The sequence below is a fragment of the Rhinichthys klamathensis genome, unplaced genomic scaffold (assembly GCF_029890125.1).
Source record: "Rhinichthys klamathensis goyatoka isolate OS25496 unplaced genomic scaffold, OSU_Roscu_1.1 h1tg001163l_1, whole genome shotgun sequence".
In the NCBI taxonomy this organism is placed as follows: domain Eukaryota; kingdom Metazoa; phylum Chordata; class Actinopteri; order Cypriniformes; family Leuciscidae; genus Rhinichthys; species Rhinichthys klamathensis.
This window is the reverse complement of record NW_026607371.1, coordinates 1-22,116: the sequence shown is the minus strand read 5'-3', so window position 1 is coordinate 22,116 and position 22,116 is coordinate 1. Positions and strand designations below refer to the sequence as shown.

Sequence of the window (22,116 nt, the reverse complement as noted above, 5' to 3'; positions counted from 1 at the left end):
GGTAAAGTCACACAAATTAAACATTGAAGTCCATGTTGCACAAAAATAAACACTGAAGTAAATAATTACTATGTTTTTGTTTTTTTGTTTTACAGTGGGTCATAATATATCATATCTTTTAGTTTGTCAGTGCATTTTATGGTGTTAGGAATTGTTTTTCTGCGCATTTCCGCACTAACTCAAAACGTGCGTACATGTACACCACCTCCTGAGCTGGCGTAGGATTTGAGCGTGCCATACGCCAACGTCCATATTGATAAATTTCAAAGTCACCGTGGTTTTGGGTGTACGCCAGGTGTACGCTGGAAATTTGGTGTACGCACTTTTGATAAATGAGGGCCATTGAGATTGGATGAATAAGGCTATGTTCAGACTGCAAGCAAATGTGGCCCAAATCCATTTTTTTTTGCTCATATGTGACTCACATCTTTTTTTTCATGGCAGTGTGAACAGCACAAACCACATCAAATCTGATCTTTTCAAGTCCGATTTGTGCCACTTCCATATGTGGTTCTAAATCCGATACAGGTCAGATGTATTGCAATGCGACCTCACTGAACAGTCAAATTGGAATTCATGCAACTTTTGCATCACTCTAGAGCAGAGGTGACCAAACTCGGTCCTGGAGCGCCACTGTCCAGCAGAGTTTAGCTCCAACTTGCCTCAAAACACCTTCCTGGAAGCCTTTAGTTTTGCTAGTAAGACCTTTATTAGCTGGTTCAGGTGTGGTTCTTTGGGGATGGAGCTGAACTCTGCAGGAAAGTGACCCTCCAGGAGCAGGATTGGACAGCCCTGCTCTAAAGCAACATTCGTCTCAATTCTGCACTCACAGGAGTCCCGACCCGAAGTTATCAAGACAGTTGGGAAAGGTAGTCAGTAATGGACAATGATGTGTCAGAAATCATAAGTATTACAGTGACAGCTTTGTGATACATACAAGCACAAATAAAGATGATACGGATTTGTGATACAAGCAAAACACAAATCATAAATGTTTAAAAACTCTGCTATGTTTTTTTCGACTTTGTGGCAGATCACACTATAAATAAACGCGTTATCACTTACTTTAATGTACTCAGTTTACTTCCCTATGACAGCGTGCTGCGTGACGTCTTTTATCGTTCTTTTGCGCATGCGGGTCAGTTCAGGACCATGATCGGTTCACACTGAAATATGATATTAGCCACATGGATCTCACGGATCTGAGCACTAAGGCTTTCATTGTGAACGTAGTCTAAGAAATGTGAAATGGGTTTTTGCATTACATTTAATTGTTTTTCTATGTAAACATGAGTTAGACAGACATCTTTGACCATTGCAGTGCTTTTTTCAGCATTTTGCACATGGGTTCCGTGCTTTTAAAATGCCTTGTCAAGTTTTGTTGTCAAACTTCTTGTCAGCATCTCGAGACTTCTTTTCCAATCTGCTGCGATATGTCTTGTTCCTTAGTTGCTATTAATACGTTAATGATTGTATGCGGTGTCTCTCTGTATTTGTCTTATTTCGAAGGCGGCGCCCTCTGGAGGTCGCATTTGTCAGCCACATGTGCCAGTGAGAAATCTAGACGCACCCTAGCGGCAGCAAAAATGATTTTGCAGCAAAGTGTGGTCTAGCAACTCTCCGTTGGCATTCGAGCTGGAAAAACCAAACTCTGGTCAGGCCAATCAGATCGTGTATAGAGTTGGTGGGCGGGCTTAACATAATGACGGCAGAGTTGACGGTTCCACGTGATTTCCCTCTGCTTGAAAACAAATGGCGCTTTTCCACTGCTGGTACGGCTCGGTTCGGCTCGGCTCGGTACGGTTCGACTCGGCGCGGAACGGTTCTGCTCGCTCGCTTCGCTTTTCCACTGCGTGGTACGACTCAACTCGGTACGGCACGGTTCGGTTCGCTTTAGCTCGGTTGCTTTTCCACCGCAGTTAGTACCCCTTCAAAGTGGGTGGGACTGATCGTTATTTTGTCCCTACACTGTTTGTAGGTCCGGTGATAGCCGTGTGCGGCTAAGAGCTGAGCTACTTCTTGGAACACTTTTTCAGTCCGTTTTGCCCCATCCAGCTCTCGCTGGATCCGCTCCTCGGCAACCAACGAGAGGAACGTCTGCACCTCGTCCACTGACCACGATTCAGCCATTTCTTTTTTAAAGTTTTGATCTCTTTTTTTTTTCCAAGAAAGTAAAAACAGATGCTACCGCGTTGGCTGTTGTCTACTGGTTATTTAAATCTAGCGGGTTTAGTGTCTCGTGTCGCAAATCCAATGACGCTGGTAGTGACGATTCTGTCTGACCAATCAGTGATCTGTTTTTACGTCACATTTTAGTACCGGTATGGTACGCTTGGAACCTCAACAGACCAGGTACCATTTAAAGCGAGCCGTACCGTACCGTACCATGCAGTGGAAAAGCACCACAAGTGAGCCGTACCGAACCGAACCGTACCGTACTTTGCAGTGGAAAAGCGCCAAAGCGTGCCGTACCGAAGCGAACCGTACCGTACAATGCAGTGGAAAAGCGCCAAAAGAAGATGCTGCTGGCGAACAGCAGTCTTTTGAAGCAACTCTGGAGGACTTTGAGTTAAGAGAACGTCACTTAAGTCATTCCTAAAAAAGGAAGATGTGTTCGGAGTTTTGACGACCGGATACGGCAAAAGTTTAATCAACTAGCTGGTTCACTGGTGGAAAAACGCATGGGGCTCACTCAGCCACAGCCGTTCGTTTCTCTGGTTGGTTGTAGCGCTGTCCTATTGCGTGCAGAGGGATTTTGAAAGACAACCGTTTATCCCGCCCCTCGGATTGAGGCATGCCATTGTGAGTTCCCAGACCTAACATCTTGATGTAGGTCTGGCTTGCCAGGCTAAGTGAGACTGCCTCATATTAGAAAATTACATTCACAAGTAAAAACAGGAATTACAATCATTTACTCCAGTTTATGTCATTTTTTAATGGTTACTTTTCAGAAATGAAACATCCCCTTATGACAGTTGGCAAATGTGACAGAGGGCACAGCCTTCAAAATGACACAAGTTTTATTTCGTGGCAGATTTTACTGTTCATCATGACAGTATTGTATTGTTCTTTCCAAAGCTGTCCTGAAATGTAAGAAATGTAGGCTTCTAGTGTCACAAGGCTGTAGGCAATTTGGGCTTTTCCCACTTATGTGTGAGACATGTGTCGTGTCAATTCCCTCAAGCCTTATGACTGATACACATTTTAATATTTGGACAAACAGTATTAATCTGTAATATATTGATCTATGTTACTAATTACTAACTGTACTTGTAAATATTTATGTTTCAAAATATGTGTTATTGACTGTAATGCCTATGTGTAAGGCTACTGATTAAATGTTTCAAAGCAATTTTTCCTGCTCATGTTATGTGAAAAGTCAGACTGCTTGAAATATTTAAATCACATCAAACTATCTGTTGTTTTGTCTTTTTCCGCTAACTAATGATTTTACACTAAACAGCTTGTTTTGGTAAATACATAGTCTGACCTGTACATTCCCACATTACAAGAAGCAGAGCTCAGATCACGTCGGCAGTTTAAATTAGAAAAATCAAATACTTACAAAAACAGGTCTACTTGAGTTTTTTTAAAAACCTGTGCATATGTTTTAGATTGAAACAATTAAATATTCTACTGATTTATAATATTTGATCAAATGTTACAATAAAAAAAATAAAAATAAGGCACATTGCAAGGCATAATTAATGCATTAAAAATAATTTTATAATGCATTATATATAAAGGCTTTAAGTAAAGTGTTACAGAATTAACAAATTAGTTGTTTTTCCCCAAAAAAACTATTTAATGAGCATTTAAACCAATTTAAGAGGAAGAGATGCAGTGAGGTTTGCTCTAAATAAACAGTAATTGTACACTTTAACATAAGGCAAATGACAAATCTCAAATTTCTATTTCTTTTTAAATTTTTTATCTATGTCTATACATTGTATGAACAAAAAATTTAATCAGCAACATGAAATAAATTATTATAACATTTTGAGATTCCAATTTGTCTACAAGAGCATGGACACACAAGTCATTTAACACTCTCTCCTTTGATCAACTAAAAAAAATAAAAAAAAATAAAGCTATTTGGCCAGTGATATTTTAGAATAAAATAAAAAGACTAAGAGAGAAGCTTCAGATAAAACAACATATATAAACATGCAGCCATTATACACATGCATATACAGTGTTGGAATGAAAACACTGAAAGACTGAACAGGTGGCATATGCTACACCTCGTGAACAAAACAGAGGGCGCCACTGTGTGGCAATTCTGGGAAAATGACCAACGCTGGGCATTTAATACAAACGCATTGCGAGGTTGAGGTAATCATTTTTTTTCCTCAGGAAATATATTTTTTGAGCCTGATAAACTTGTTTTCAGGATCTGCAATGTCAGAAATCATCTACAAAATAAAAAGGATAAATTCTTATAAAAGAAATACTTTCTTTTCTATCGTGTCTGAACATACCGAAAACATTCATAAAACATTTTTTGACATATTTAAGCAAACCTTACACACACACCTAGAGTAAAAACAAAAATGCATAATAATAATAATATAATTAATCTAAAATATATTTTTAAAATTACATACATCAGTATAATCAACATCCTTTAGCAAGTGCCTAAAAGTTAAATTTGTTCTTTTACCAGCATGTTGTAGTTCATCATACATTCAGTGACAGTTTATAGTGAATGTACAGTAGAAGTACAAAGTAGTACTGAAGTAGCTGAAAAGCTCCAGATAAGATCTTTCTTCTTGTGAAACGGCCATCGCTCTGTGCCAGCTGGCTGCAATTCGGCTCCACACATTTGTCCCAGTGTTGCACTTTTGTTTCTCAATTTGTTTTAATACAGCACAGGAGGAAAGTGGCTGTGTTTGCACATTCTGTACACGTGTCATATGTAAAAGAAGCTCTCTGTAGGTGTTTCGCCCGTGACTGTGGTCTGCGTTTGCATCAGCACCTGTGCATCTGTAGGAGTGGAGCATCCGTCATCAGGTGTCTCTGCATCTACCAACTGTTCTCCATCACTCAGGGCCAGTCCGCTTGCCTCGTCGTTGGCCCTGGACACTGTGTCTATGCTTGGCGACTCTGCCTGTTTGGGCTGTTTCTCAATGTCCTGCAGCAGCTCTTCATTGCACTGCTTCCACTGACGGAACTTCTGCGATGAGAACTCAGAATCATCTAGGATCTTGTTAATCAGGTGAAGCTCCGCCTCCTTCGCCTAAGAAACACAGGCAGCCAATGACAAATGTTGAGACCACTGTGTGCCTGACCTCCTCTACCTGGCTAATCATGTAGTACTGCATACTGTCCATCTATTATTCTTGACGTGAGTAGGAAATAATCCTAACAACAGTTCATGTTTGGTTGTGGTAGTGTGTGTGTGTGTGTGTGTGTGTGTGTGTGTGTGTGTGTGTGTGTGTGTGTGTGTGTGTGTATGTCAATTCATGTCTGACCTTGAGTGTGCTCTGGAGGGCACGGAGTGTGTGTATCTTCTCATTGATAACAGGGTTTTTGTTCCGTTTAATGAAGGATTTACGAAGCTGGTCGTGAGTTGTTGGCTGATTCTGACCAATCAGAGACACTCCTCCTTTCTTCAGGCTATGGAACATTTCATCCATCTCATCTAATTTTCCTGAGACAGAGATAATTTGTTTGTTTATCTTGACAAAGATATTAAGAAGCTGATAAGCTGATACAGTTCATGCTGATCCTTTACCTGCAATTTTACTGCCCCCTGCTTGTGAAATAGTTAATGGCTCTGACATCCTGTTCTGCTTACCCTTCGTTCGAGGAAGAGTGTTTGATTGAGTTTGGGTTTTCTGTTACAAAATAAAGAGGAAAATCTGTAAACCATTTTAATTTCCAAGGAAAAGTATACAGCACACAGTATTTTTCTAGTCTGGATAATGGAAAAATGTATAACAAGAAATGTTTCCATCTCCGAACCAGTATATGATTGTAATAAGAAATGTTTTCTGATCCCCAATCCAGCATATCAATGATTTCTGAGGGATCATGTGACACTGAAGGAGTAATGGCTGCCGAAAATTCAGCTTTGCCCTCACAGGAATAAATTACATTTTAAAATATATTTAAACAGAAAAGTTATATTAAATTGTAATAATATTTCACAATATTATTGTTTTTACAGTATTTTTGAAAATATGTAATTATTTTTTCCACACAAAAAATGAAATCATGCCGGTTTTGAACAACATGAGGTTGAGTAAATGGAATATTCTTTTAATTTTAGGTTTTATTTTATTCTTATTTGTTTTGTGTATGTATGTGAGGACTGCATGTACATGTCGATGTGTATTTGTGAGTGGGTGTGTCTGTGTTTATTCTCACCGTATTGAGTTTCTTACGATGAGAAAGTGGTGAACGTGATGATTCCTCCTCAGATTCGGTTTCACTGTAACAGTCTGACAACAGAAACATCATTCATGAATCCAGCACTGACAGATTTTTTTTAATAGAACACAACATAACAGAGAAAGGTTACAAATAAACTTGAAAGACAAGTAAAAAAAAAAAAAGTTGCAAATACACTTGAGGAATAAGGAAACAAACATAATATTCAGTAGAAGAAAGAAATATATATATAGAAAGGACATTATAATAAGTTACATAAGGTGACAATGGTATTACATGGTATATATTAGTTTACTGGAATGCAATAGGGAATCAGGCATTGGAGGAATGGAGACCAAACCCGGTTGAAGGCATCAAGTTTGGACTTTACGAATTCTATGCAAGAATTAAATCAAAATCCTCAATGACTGTATATTGAAAATTTTGCATAGAAACAGCATAAGTATTGGCATATATACCATGAAAAATGCGTTAACACATAATTTCCTACCTTCTTCACTGTCTGGCTGACTTTGGACATATTTCTTGTGTTTCTGAATGGCTGCAATTAGGCAATTAATCCATCTTTTTAGAGAGAGAGAGAGAGTGAGTGAGTGAGTTAGAGAGAGGGAGAGAGAGAACAAAAGCAGTCAAAAATACTGATTTATCAGTGATAAATTATCACCAATCCACATGTCTCACCATCACCAGTTTCCAATTTGCACCAGAAGTGATTTGTATTGTGTTGTATTGAACAGTAGAGGGCATAGGTGACGTGTGAGAGATCCTGCACGAATGATTATGTGTATGTGCTGTAGAAAAGAGCAATAATAGGCAGTTAAACATGAGGTGGGAGTGTTTAATAGGTTAAAGGCGTTGACATTCACATTATCTCCACATTGTCTCCAGTGCCGCAGACTGAGACTGTTGCTCTCTGTATCTGACTCTGAGTGTCAGCTGACTCACTGCTTTACTGCAGCTCCTCAAGTGCTGCTCAAGAGGTCAAAGTCATCAGATCAACCACTGCAACTTGGCAACAGAATATCTGATATACAATCGTGCCCGTAAATAATGGACATAAATGGCATAAATCTCTTCAGATGAGACCAAGTCACCTGATTGGTCTAATATTATCCTCTGGCAAATGAGTGGGGGAATGATACATGATAGTTAATATAACTGCCCAAGGTTCTCTCCAGAACATCATATCATCGGCTCTATTATTAGAGGTATGAAGCACCTAAGCTTGACTGGTCATTGGACAAATCATGCAGTGTAAAAGAGAGCACCAATCTGTAGTGCTATTACATAAGATTCTCAGCCCTGAATCACTGCAGAGGTGTCATGCAGTGGCTGTTGAATTATCTGATCAATGAAAACTAAACTAAAAAGTTTTCACAAAATGTGTTTTTAAAGAACAAATACAAGCTTTTTCCGCTTATTCGCTGTATTATTTTAAATTATATTAATGGTGAAACGTGGAATTTCAGGTTTCCAAACATGTTTCCCAAAAAATCCTACTGTCTCTTTCGCCCTGTTTAAAATGCAAAATTCTATGTCAAGAAATGTTTTATTTATTAGTGTTATGCTAAGCTAGTAGACTAAGTTGTTTGCTTGTAACCCAAATATTTGTTTTACCATTTTTTAGCCTCAGTGATATATAGGTGATATGCAATTAAAGATATTAATTAAGATTAAGATCAATTCTGCTAGATTGTGACAGTCAACTGCGCAAGAATTCAGAACCGACCCACAAGATTGCATATTTTTTAAATCAATAAAACAGCGCAGAGAGTGTACCAATCAATTCAGCTGTCAGTATGCAATTAGCATATGCGTGTAATTTGTTTTGAATTCCCCACTCAGTGTTTACACTTTTTGTTAAGTCAACCTCTGAATTACTTATTACACTTGGCTATGAGCATTAAACTTAAAAAAATTATTTTCACATCACAGAAGTAACAATCCCACCTTTAAAAATACAATTTCGTTGCATCTAACACATCTATACTGAACAAAATTATAAACACAACACTTTAGTTTTTGCCCCCACAATAAAAGGCCACTCTAAAATGTGCAGTTTTATCACACAACACAATGCCACAGATGTCGCAAGTTTTGAGGGAGCGTGCAATTGGCATGCTGACTGCAGGAATGTCCACTAGAGCTGTTGCCCATGAATTGAATGTTTATTTCTCTAGCATAAGCCGTCTTTAAAGGCGTTTCAGAGAATTTGGCAGTACATCACAACCGCAGACCACATGTAACCACACCAGCCCAGGACCTCCACATCCAGCACCTTCACCTCCAAGATCGTCTGAGACCAGCCACCCGGACAGCTGCTGCAACAATCCGTTTGCATAACCAAACAATTTCTGCACAAACTGTCAGAAACCGTCTCAGGGAAGCTCATCTGCATGCTCGTCGTCCTCATCGGGGTCTCGACCTGACTGCAGTTCGTCGTCGTAACCGACTTGAGTGGGCAAATGCTCACATTCGATGGCATCTGGCACTTTGGTGAGGTGTTCTCTTCACGGATGAATACGGTTTTCACTGTACAGGGCAGATGGCAGACAGCGTGTATGGCGTCATGTGGGTGAGCGGTTTGCTGATGTCAACGTTGTGGATCGAGTGGCCCATGGTGGGGTTATGGTATGGGCAGGCGTATATTATGGACAACGAACACAGGTGCATTTTATTGATGCCATTTTGAATGCACAGAGATACGTGACGAGATCCTGAGGCCCATTGTTGTGCCATTCATCCACTACCATCACCTCATGTTGCAGCATGATAATGCACGGCCCCATGTTGCAAGGATCTGTACACAATTCCTGGAAGCTGAAAACATCCCAGTTCTTGCATGGCCAGCATACTTACCGGACATGTCACCCATTGAGCATGTTTGGGATGCTCTGGATAGGCGTATACGACAGCGTCCTGGTCCTGCCAATATCCAGCAACTTCGCACAGCCATTGAAGAGGAGTGGACCACCATTCCACATGCCACAATCAACAACCTGATCAACTCTATGCAAAGGAGATGTGTTGCACTGCGTGAGGCAAATGGTGGTCACACCAAATACTGATCCCCCACCCCCACAATACAGTAAAACTGCACATTTTAGAGTGGCCTTTTATTGTGGCCAGCCTAAGGCACACCTGTGCAATAATCATGCTGTCTAATCAGCATCTTGATATGCCACACCTGTGAGGTGGATGGATTATCTCGGCAAAGGAGAAGTGCTCACTAACACAGATTTAGACGGATATGTGAACAATATTTGAAAGAAATAGGCCTTTTGTGTACATAGAAAAAGTCTTAGATCTTTGAGTTCAGCTCATGAAAAATGGGGGCAAAAACAAAAGTATTGCGTTTATAATTTTGTTCAGTGTATTTAAATTCAAAGATCAAAGCACAGTCATTTGCACATGAATATAAACTGCAGGTGCACAGCAAGATCTAATCATTGTGACATTTCACTACTCAATGATTTTTTACAAAATGCTCTCTAAGACATAACTGTCGTTTAGAGAAAATGCTTGTTTATATGCAGCCAGACTCACTTGCTCATGTCGTTTACATTATCAGCAGCGAAGAAAAAATTCTGGAAGCGCTGGTGGCGCATTTTAAATACACTAGGAGAAAAAGAGAAAGAGATCAGATGATAATAACCATTCATCTTAGGGCAGAAGCTTTAGCAGTTTAATGAAAACTCATTTGTCATCATGGTGGCAGGTTGTGCTGTACAGTGTATGTGGATTGCGGGGGAAGATCTGAGGAATGTAAAGTGTAATTTTGTTATTCACACATCTCCGGCTAACTGCCCTCCTGTGCCAGATACTCTCACTCTCACAGCCAAACACAGAGTCCGAGGAGCCAGGCGACTTCTGTTTCTTTATGACAGTGTGAACACAAACAATCACGCTGAACGGGGTTTAATGTTGTTAAGTCAATAGATATGCTTTCCTTCAAATTTGATTCAGCAGCAAATAATGAATGGGTAAACCACTGCCAGCATGTTTTGTATAGTGCAGAAGATACTCACTACTTCCTCTTGTGTTCTCCTGCGCTCTCTATATTGTAGCTGCCGATCTTGATTAAGCCCTCCGCCTTCTCCTCCTGCACAAAGAAAAGGGTTCAATAATTATTTTAAGTACATCTAAATTAACTGATTTTGTACAAAATATTAAAATTCTGTCTGATACCGATAAACTGATAACTAGTGTAATTTAGTGGGCGATAATAAAATTCTACACCATTTTGTCTCAGCAAATTAAAGGGATAGATAGTTCCCCAAAAATGATATTTTGTCTTAATTTACTCACTCCCATGTCCTTGCAAACCTGTATACATTTCTTTCTTCTACAGAACATACAAGTAGATATTTTGAAGAATGCTGGTAAACAGTTTTGGTTCCCAGTGACTTCCATTGTGTGTGTGTGTGTGTTGGGGGGTTCAATGGAAGTCAATGGGAACCGAAACAGTTTTTTTTATACCAATATTCTTCAAATTATCTTATTTAATGTTCCATAGAAGAAAGAACCTCATAAAGTTTTAGAATGACATGAGAGTGAGTAAACGACAGCATTCTCATTTTTCCCTTTAATAACAAAACTGTTGAAAATAAATTTACAATTTTTAAATGCAACAAGTTAATGTTGGCATCACAACATTATAATGTACAGTAGGAAGAATGAATATTCAGATTATATTTAACACTGTTATTAAAGACAATTATATCCAATATTGGCTAAATAATTTTTTTTTTTTTAAAACCTCTAATATCGTCCAATATTGTGCATCCCTTGTAAAGATGAAAACACTTTCAAGGAGAGTTTAGTTTTACAAAAATTTTTTAATATAATATTTTGTGTTTATAAAGTGCCAATTTGTGTATCCACTTGTAAGTTTACTTGTAATTCAACCACTTTACAAGTAAACTCGTACTAACCTGTTGGCTGGTATACCAATACAGCGTAGGACCTTTCAGGACGAACCAAAATCTCTGCCATTTCTGAGTCATGAAGACATTTGCTTCTTTTCTCTTCTTCCAGAGCCAACCGTCACAGTCAGGCCGGCCAAGTTCACGACAGGACACCCTCCTCCGGCTCATCGCTGTCCGTGTTCCTTATGTATACATACGAATCAGGTAAGATTTATTATTTTGCAATAGATGAAATTAGATGTTCTAGAAAAATAAAAATAAAAATAGTGAATGAACAAATCCATGCCTGACCTTTAGTAGAGACCTTCTTGTTCTCCTTTTCTTCCTGTGGTTAGAAGAAATGTAGCATTATTCTGAGATCACATGGTTCAAAGAACATCAACTTCTGCTGATGTCATCCCAGTTACCGCATTAAAACACTTTATTGTGAGATGCCACAGCAGATGCTTCTCAATGACTCACGATGCACTCGAGTGTACCATACTCAAGGGCACAAGGGTGACAAATCATTATAGTATCTCTCCAAAATGCATCTTGCTCTTTAACAAGGAGAAGGAACAAAGTGTACTGAATTGGATGTCACACCAAATTAATGTATTTTTAGTGTTCTTACTCTTAGTCCTGCCATGTCAGGACAGGAGCTGGTGCTGGCTCGTTTGAGCTCCTGGTCTTGTGGGGACGGACTTCTTCTTGCAGATGAACTGACTTCCAAACTGTTTCGACTCGCACGCTGAGAGTCTATAAGTGTGAAGACAGAATTATATTTATCTTATAGAGCTTATAAGCTGCAGATGCAGCTTTAAATGTATAGTCTACAAACTAAGGAACAAGTATACATGCTCAGCAACACAGAACCAATGAAACTATGGCCGTTGAAAAGACTACCTTTAAGTAACATGAATTATAGAGCTGTTTCAGCCTGGCTTATGCTGTTTACTGGTAGTTTAGCTGGTAGAGCCATGCTGTTGACTAGAAAAATATAGCTGATGAACAATAGTTGGGACAATTTTCTATTTTATATAGAGGTTCTGTATCTGGAACCATTTCTAATAATTATGTTTTTTATTATCTCTGATATCTAAAAAGATTTACTAACCTACCTCTGTTCGGTTATAATATTTATCTCAGCCTTGTTGTTTGTGTATAATGTGAAAAGTTTGCCATGATCATGTTAAATCAAAGCTACCGAAAGTTTTCTATTTGAATATATTTTAAAATGTAATTTATTCCTGTGATGTTAAGCTGAATTTCCAGCATCATTACTCCACTCTTTAGTGTCACATGATCCTTCAGAAATCATTCTAAAATTCTGATTTGGTGCTCAAGAAACATGCAGTCACTTTTGATCAATTTAATGAGTCCTTGTAGCCTGGGTTTCCCCATACTGCCTTTGCGCAGCGCGATTTTATTCACGCTGCTAGGCAGTCTGGATACCACGGACCAAATTTTCGCCTCAGCGAGGGGACCAATCACAGAACGGGGAGGGAGCAGCAAGATGATGACGGCGTCTATGCGACACACCGAAGCAGTTTGTTTATACCTATGGATCAAACATGGCAGCAGACGCGAAGTTACCTTTCGATGCAGCCTTAGATATTGTTCTAAGTAGTTTAGAACTCAAATAAATCTCTGACCCATCGTCTTCTTCCTCGTCTAATTTTTGTCGCTCTACATACGTCTGCTGGTATAATTGAAACAATTGGCTATGAGCTAGGTACAGGCGAATTTGATAGACATTCGTAGCACCCAATAAACGGCTCTGGGCATTCGTAAACCACGCCTCAAATACGAGAAAATGAACATGTGGTTCCCAGACCACGTCTCAATGTTGAATCAGTTATTTGACATTGAGACGTGGTCTGACGTTAGCCAGGCTAGAGTCCTTGCTAAATTATAGTATTTAAAAAAAAAATGTACAGGAGCCAAACTTTTGAACGACAGTGTACGTGAAGCGAACTGTACATATTATGAATTGTGATGTCTGTGAAACATTTTATTTATTACTTCTGGGTGGACAAAATATAAAAAATCTGCATACATTATGGGGGCTGATGTCTTCATTGTTTTTTGTTCAATCTGCAGTGACTTTTACCTGCCCCTGGCTGGTGGCGTTTTAAGGTGATTGACTGATGTTCATCAGAGCTTTGATCACTAGAGTGCGCCGATTTTTCCCGTTTGAAATGTGTGCCGTCTGATGCTGATCTATGGCACATAAACACACACACACACACAAACTATATGATTGCATATGACACACACAAAAAAAAATCTAAAAACATTAATCTAAGTGGCCCTTTGCAATGCTATTATACAGATGCAGCTTTAATGCTATGAAAGCTGACCCAAACGCACACATACTATAGTTTAGCCATGCTGTACACACACACACACACAGACAGAGAGACCTGAGATAGCGGAGTGCTCGTATGTCCTCACAGTAGCTTACAGAAAAGAGTTATGAAACAAGAATTTAGTTTATGAAACACACAGGCTGAGGAATGGAGACTTTCACTTCTTATACAATTAACTGAATACATGACATTAACTAACCACATATGTATTATCTTATAGCTGTATATTACTGCTGTATGGAAATTACTTTGAGACACTCATCTCTGGCTGATAACAGAAAACTTCTTAAATTGTAACACTGAAACAAGCATTTTCTGTAAAGCTGTTTTAGAAACAATCCCCCAGTTTCACAGACGAGGCTTAAGTCTAGTCCCAAACTAAAATGCATGTTTGAGCTGTTTTAACTGAAAGCAACTTGCAATAACATATCTTAAAATATGTCAATGTCATTGTTTTGTCTCAAGATGCACACCAGTGATGTTTCTTTCTAAGGCACGTTTATAAAAACGACTTAAATCTCCTAATTGAACAAAGGCCTAATCCTGGTTTAATCAAAACCCTGTCTGTGAAACCAGGCCAATATGTATTGTGAAAAGTGATTTACAAATAAACTTGAATTGAATTGAATTAAATTGAATACACAGTAAGTTTGCTGTAAAATGAAAAATAATAGAAAACACAGAATCCGTGGTAAGCATCATGGGTTATCTGAGAGAAGCAGACAAAACTATCCTATTACAGTATGTCCTACCACATTGTAAAACCTATAGCTACTATAAATTATTCACCTCAATGTTTGAACAACAAACATCATATGGGACACTTGAAATGGTTCTATAGACCCTGAAATCATGCAGCATATAGTGATTATAGGAGTGTCAGAGGAAATTCAGCATCAGAAACAGCAGCATATAGTGATTATAGGAGCGTCAGAGGAAATTCAGCATCAGAAACAGCAGCATATAGTGATTATAGGAGCGTCAGAGGAAATTCAGCATCAGAAACAGAAGCATATAGTGATTATAGGAGCGTCAAAGGAAATTCAGCATCAGAAACAGCAGCATATAGTGATTATAGGAGCGTCAGAGGAAATTCAGCATCAGAAACAGCAGCATATAGTGATTATAGGAGCGTCAAAGGAAATTCAGCATCAGAAACAGCAGCATATAGTGATTATAGGAGCGTCAGAGGAAATTCAGCATCAGAAACAGCAGCATATAGTTATTATAGGAGCGTCAGAGGAAATTCAGCATCAGAAACAGCAGCGTATAGTGATTATAGGAGCGTCAAAGGAAATTCAGCATCAGAAACAGCAGCATATAGTGATTATAGGAGCGTCAGAGGAAATTCAGCATCAGAAACAGCAGCGTATAGTGATTATAGGAGCGTCAAAGGAAATTCAGCATCAGAAACAGCAGCATATAGTGATTATAGGAGCGTCAGAGGAAATTCAGCATCAGAAACAGCAGCGTATAGTGATTATAGGAGCGTCAAAGGAAATTCAGCATCAGAAACAGCAGCGTATAGTGATTATAGGAGCGTCAGAGGAAATTCAGCATCAGAAACAGCAGCATATAGTGATTAGGAGCGTCAGAGGAAATTCAGCATCAGAAACAGCAGCATATAGTGATTATAGGAGCGTCAGAGGAAATTCAGCATCAGAAACAGCAGTATATAGAGAATATAGGAGCATCAGAGGAAATTCAGCATCAGAAACAGCAGCATATAGTGATTATAGGAGTGTCAGAGGAAATTCAGCTGAGACAGCCGAACTCACCTGAAGGACAGAGAACGGACTGAAGCTGCCACCCTCCCAAAAAGAGAATGTCTGTTTTTCTCTTCCTCTTCTTCCTCTTCCTCCTCTCTCTGAAAGTAAAGAATCGATGAGATCCACATTTGGAAAAACCCAATGTCACCTCAGAGAGTGACTCCTCTCATGTGGCAAGTGTTTTTTATTGTGGCGAGACATGCAGATGTGTGATAATGAGTTCATGTGTACGTTCATGTCTTGTGAATGATCATGGTTAGTTTGTGGCATGCATTAGTACATTTATGTGTCCATTTCCAGTTAGACTGTGCTAGTGCCTGTGTTTGTGTGTGGGTTTATATATTTTTTATTGTGACATTATTCATATTGCGATCATACAATTAACATGTCAGAGTAGACACAATATATTTCTTTTTTCCCCCTTTTTCCCCCTTTTTTCCCTTCCCCTCCTTTACACCCCAGTGAATTGAAAGAAAAAAAAGAAAGAAAAAAGAAAAAAAAGAAAAAAAAGAATTAACCTATAACGGAAATGTATACGTATACATTCACACATACATACCCACGCACATATACACATATACATACATACGAACTCATACACCCATACATGTGTGTGGCTTTATAAAGCAATACTTTGAGGACAAAATTGTTCAGAGAAATCATTATTATTATTTTAATTCTAAAAATGCAAAAGCTTACTTTTAGCTTTAGGCTTCATAAAAACAATAGATGTCTGTGTGTCCTTATTTAAAAGTCTAAGTGTTGGGGTTATTATTGCTAACTAGAACAAAAAGTAAAACCATAAAAAAAGTATTACTTGAAATAAAATAAACATTAACAGAAATAAAATCAATTATAAAAAAGAATTGCTGTCAAGGCAACATTTCTATTTTTGTTTAGGATGACGTACTAAAATAAAACTTTCTTTTACTCAAATTCTTAAAATGAAAACATTAATAAAACTAAAACTATAATAGTACACAAATTATAATAAATTAACACTGGAATGTGTTTGATAGCTCATAAAGTGATTGTGTCCGGATTCATCAGTAAGTAATGGGTCTGGTAAGAATGTGTGCATTTGTCTGAGCTCTTTGTGTAGCCCTGAGGATCAGTCAGGGTAACCAACAGACCCAATCATTGTAAAAGCCACATGACTGCTACATCACACACCGCTTCAGAAAATTAACTTTTTTAATTTGACTGGAAATACACACATACTAGATCAAACATCAAGGAGAACATCTCTCTCTCTCTCTCTCTCTCTCTCTCTCTCTCTCTCTCTCTCTCTCTCTCTCTCTCTCTCTCTCTCTCTCTCTCTCTCTCTCTCTCTCTCTCTCTCTCTCTCTCTCTCTCTCTCTCTCTCTCTCTCTCTCTCTCTCTCTCTCTCTCTCTCTCTCTCTCTCTCTCTCTCTCTCTCTCTCTCTCTCTCTCTCTCTCTCTCTCTCTCTCTCTCTCTCTCTCTCTCTCTCTCTCTATATATATATATATATATATATATATATATGAATAGAATGTTCAAAAGAACAGCATTTATTTGAAATCAAAATCTTTTGTAACGTTAAAAGAGTTTTTACTGTCACTTTTCTATCGATTTAATGCATCCTTGCTAAATAAAAGTATATCAAAAAAATTGTTTTAATCTTATTGACCCCAAACTTTTGAATAATAGTCATCCAACCTGTATGAGTATGAGTGTGTGTGTGTGTGCCATATGAGTGTGTGTGTGTGTGTGTGTGTGTGTGTGTGTGTGTGTGTGTGTGTGTGTGTGTGTGTGTGTGTGTGTGTGTGTGTGTGTAATATCAGGAGGGTAGGAAGTGGGTACTGGAGGGTAGGAAGTAACTGCTGTCATGACGATGCACTCAATAAACAAGTTCAAATGAAAATCCGATTGTTTCTTTCATTTGAAACCGTTTATTGTAAGTGTGTATGTGTGAGAGAATGTGTATTCATTGCAGTGTCACAAAGAGGAAATGTGCTCATCGAACAAACACAACCACGTGTGACGTGTGAACATGTGATGTCAATAAATCTGTTGCAAAGCAACCACTAAAAGAATCAACAGTGTAAAACGCTGGCAGCACCTCATATGAGACTCATGTGTTCATTTCAAGCTTATTATTAACACAGTCAAAACACATTCAGTTTTTGTTCAGACAAACAGCAATACCAAATGAATGCAATACAAAAAAAAAAAAAATGTTTATAAAACCCGATCCAAATCACATTCGTAATTGGTTTGAAATCTGTTTGTTTTTTAAATGTTTGTCGTTAAAACTACCTGAATGCCAGGTAGTTTATCTCATCATTTCACTTTTTATGTCATAACAATGTTTTTTTATGTTAAAAATTCAACTTTTTATGTCATAATTATGATTTGGGTTCAGTCCTAAAGATCGGATTTGATAACCAAATCAAATATGAGTCCAGTGTGAACAAAGCTGGGTTTCACTTTATTTTGATGGTCCCTTTAACACATTCTGTTGACTATAAGTAACGTTGCAGTGCACCTACATGTTTACTAACTCTTATTAGTTTGTTAGTTGAGTATTAATAGACTGGTAGGGTTAGGCTTAGATTAAGTTGACATGTAGTTGCAAAGTTACTTATAGTCAGTAGAGTGTCTGTTGGAGGACCATCACAACAAAAGAGTTAGCAGATATTGAGCAGACAGTCTACTAATAGTCTAATGAGAGTTAGTTGATATATAGTTACAAAGGTACTTATAGTCAACTGCACGTTCAAAAAGGACCATCAAAATAAAGTGTTACCCAAAGCTGAAACAACCCTAAAGGATTTAAAAAACTGATTCCAGAGTCATTGAGCTAAACTGCCAGTTTAAAATTAGTATTTTAATGTATGTATGCATTTATAGTAAAAGGATGAGCCTGTAGTACCTCAGACTTTGCTCGGCTCTCTTTGCGTTTCAGGAAACCTGGAAGCCTCCTCAAAACCAGAGTTACTCCATTTGGATTCTCCTCCAGTTTTTTAACAAGGTTTGTCCTGCTCCAGCCAACCTGGAATTAAATTTATCATTTACAATGCGTTAAATATATGTATATTTGCATCCAAAATGGAGGTTCTTTTGCACCGAATGCTTGATGCGGCACCTTTCTATGGGTTATTTTCAGAAAACTGTGCTAGATTTATTTATTCATTTCATTTGAAAAAGTTAAACCTTTTTCAAAACATTTTGCCAACCTTGTTACATTCAGAATGTTTCAGTGTTTAACATCAAGAAGCATCAACGTTTGTCTTTCTTCTAGTGTGCCTATCAGTAATAATAGGGCATTGGGCCACAAAATAACGATAATCCAATTTATTGGACAAAAGACATCTGCTCAAATCCAGCGGGCAGGTCATCAAATGGACGGACGAGTCTCACTGTGCTAACCCAGGGTTCAGCCCCTCTCCTTAAAACCCTGTCAAATTTCCTTCCTTACAGAAGTCTTTATGTAAATAACATTTTACTATTATTTAGTACAGTTATCATTAGCATTGAACAGTTCCTACTTACTACTATCTGTCCGTTGACCTGAATGACCTCATCTCCCGCTAAAATCTTCTCACAGATCTCTGTAGAAGACTGTAACACAAGGATTTATGATTATGTACAACAGAAGATGTACAACAGAGTATATCAGTACCAAAAATTGCAATGGCGTTGAAGGAATCACCCACAAACAGAAGCATCATGCCCATTCAACCTGACAAGTGCCGCTTTTGAAACCAAGTGCATTTAGTATGTAAAAAAAATCAACATCTTTAAGGTTGGATGACTAATTATTTTAAATAATAGTGTAGGTTAAAAACTGTTTAACTTAAAGTTGAGTGAGTGAGTGATTAAATGTGCCTCTTTTCTGAATCCAATATATTTAAATGAAACTAAAGAAAATGACATAACTCCCCTCTTTCCCCATTTCTGACCATAAGGCAGTTTAATTTGAAGCATAGTTTTCTCTTATTATATAGGAAAGAAAAATTACCCAAAAAAATTCAAACTCAAAATTCTCATTTTAAGACAACTTTTAAACTAGCCCACTTTTTTACAAGAAGGAAATTAAGATTTCAGTCACACTGTTCTGAGAGTCAAGTTTGACTGACATACTGTATGTGTCGATTAATTTACGGGATCATTGACAGCAAACTTCAAAAACACCCTCACGTATCTCCCAGCAGACAATTCAAGGGGTGATTTAAGTTCGTATTTGCTAGAAAAACACGAATTTTCTACCTAAACAAATGAAATGATACTTTTCCATCTTCCAAAATATATGAAGCGCTGGGGTACCGTCAACCTGTCCTACCTCAGCTGCTGTTCCAGTGACAAAATGATTTCTGGATCCTGTGGTGGTGATCTCAATTCCCTATGTAAAAAGAAATAATGTGCATATCAAGCCAAGATTATCTTAGACCTCAGCTGAACTATAATTCAATGGCTTATATAAAAGAGATGAAAATCCGGGCTGCTAATTGGTCTGTGAACCCTGCAGATTCGCTATAATATTTAGCCTTCCTGCCATCTAGATCAGCGAGCATTATGGAAAGAAATTCAAAGGGAGAACTGAGGGAGCTTGTTCAAATCGGCACTGGTCAATGAATTGACTGCAGCATCAGATGTTAGACAAAGTCCGATCTAAATAGTATTGATTCTGCTGAAAATGTGCTGTAAGTACAGAGACCTCCTGCTTAAGAGACAATGAACCAGGGGGGTCCAGCCTCTATTATCTGTCAGATCAATAATAATCAATTATTATATTAAGTCCAATTATTATATTCTCTGACTCTTGTTTCTCCAAAGCATGCAGGCCAAATGTATCAAAATATGGACCTAATGAGTCTTCCAACAATATTGCTCCTGGAAACAGCAGAGGCAGGTCTGTCTTGGCAAGAATCACAAGACAGACATACCTTTGATATTAAAGTACAATGTACTAAACAGTGTAAAAAAAAAGAAGTGTTATTTGATTTCCTCAAATGGTTTGTGGATGACTGCCAATATAATCATGCATGTTGCATTGCGTGTTTGTGTCTGATATGAAGACACACACAACATAAATGCCCAAAATTAAATTAAAATACGTCAAACATGACAAAAGACTATGTGAGCCTTTATAACTAATCAAGTTTCTCAGAGTATGGCTGTTCTTAATTGAACTGGGGCAAATTTAAACCAATTATACTATTTTTAATTGCACAATATCAGACACCTCACAGAAAAGCTTCTCTTTTGTGGAGCTGCTTAGTGTTGTTAATGTACAGAAAGGAAGAGCTTTACATAATTAAACAACATTTTAGCAGCATATTAGCTGAATATAATACAAAGTGCAAGGACTGTCTGAGTAGAAATGATTGATTAACACGGTTTAATGAAAGAGACAAAACAGCCAGAGTGCAGAAAGAAGATGCAATTGGTTTAAACTCCATCTGTACCTCTATACTAAGCATGGTTAGTTCTTTAACATTTGCCAAACTAAGAAATAAATGTAAAAGCACCAAAGTATCTAAATAAATTATAAATCTAGAAAATTACTTTTACTGCTGAAAGCCAGAGAAATACAGGGAAGCGAACTGGACAACATAGAGGATGAAACAGAGAATGAATGAACTACTGTAAATAATTTGAGTTATAAATGATACGATGCATTACCACGTGATCTCCTGGTGAGGCAGGGACCAGTTCAACACTCTCCAGCTGTGCAGTATGGGTAAGAAGAGTAAATGGACTAACGGTCAAAACCTCATCACACACTGCTACCAACTGACGACACTAGACAAAAAGACAGAAAAAGAAAAACACGTCAGTTTAACATCTCTTCTAAAGTAATGAATATAATGCTACATATAATTGGATTTCAGTAGAGATATATTTTCATGTCACAAAGTACACTACCGTCTAAAATTTGGGGTCAGTAATTAATACTTTTATTCAGCAAGGACACATTAAATTGATCAACAGTGACAGACATTTATAATGTTACAAAAGATTTCTATTTCAAATAAATGCTGTTTCGTTTAAACCTTTTACAGTATTCAAAGAATCCTAAAATAATATATCATGGTTTCTTTGGTAAGCATAAGAGACTTTCAAAAACATAAAAATACATCACGACCCCAAACTTTTAAACAACAGTGTAAGTGTATTGTAAATATAATACATTTATATAATATAATATAATATTATAATATAAATACATAAATACAATATTAAAAGGAATGTCCCAGGCTCAATACAAGTTAAGCCTTATCAACAGCATCTGTGACGCTTGATTAGAACAGTAAATAACTATATCTTCAACTATACCACATTTTTAAAAGTGCTGTAACAAAAATACAAGATGCACATTTGCTCTTTCATTGTACGCTCATTACACTAAACTATTTTTTTGAGTGAAAATTACTTTCTGTGGTAAATTAAAGCATACCACAGAATCTGAAGTGTGTCATTTCTGTGCCACTACCATTCACATGATCACTATAATATGCATTACATTTGTAAACAAACAACAATATAAAGATATATTTATTAAAATATTTAAAGTAGGGCTGTCAAAACTATTAATTGCGATTAATTGCATATAACATAAACGTTTGTGTTTACACACACACACACACGTATGTGTATATATATATATATATATATATATATATGTATGTACACACACATATATT

At 37.6% G+C, this 22,116-nt stretch overlaps 1 protein-coding gene across 1 annotated transcript; it reads right to left on the bottom strand.

Annotated features, from left to right (window-relative positions):
• Nucleotides 1-3,939: 3,939 nt before the first annotated feature.
• On the bottom strand, nt 3,940-21,214 carry cnksr1 (connector enhancer of kinase suppressor of Ras 1; the record flags this gene model as incomplete). Its single annotated transcript, XM_056244934.1, has 16 exons — nt 3,940-5,239; nt 5,475-5,653; nt 5,738-5,840; nt 6,373-6,446; nt 6,887-6,960; nt 9,943-10,014; nt 10,425-10,498; nt 11,331-11,506; nt 11,616-11,649; nt 11,938-12,062; nt 13,417-13,526; nt 15,454-15,542; nt 18,342-18,461; nt 18,962-19,030; nt 19,752-19,811; nt 21,095-21,214. Coding segments are annotated over 16 exons (1,806 nt in total), but the record flags the coding sequence as incomplete, so codon positions are not given.
• Nucleotides 21,215-22,116: the final 902 nt, after the last annotated feature.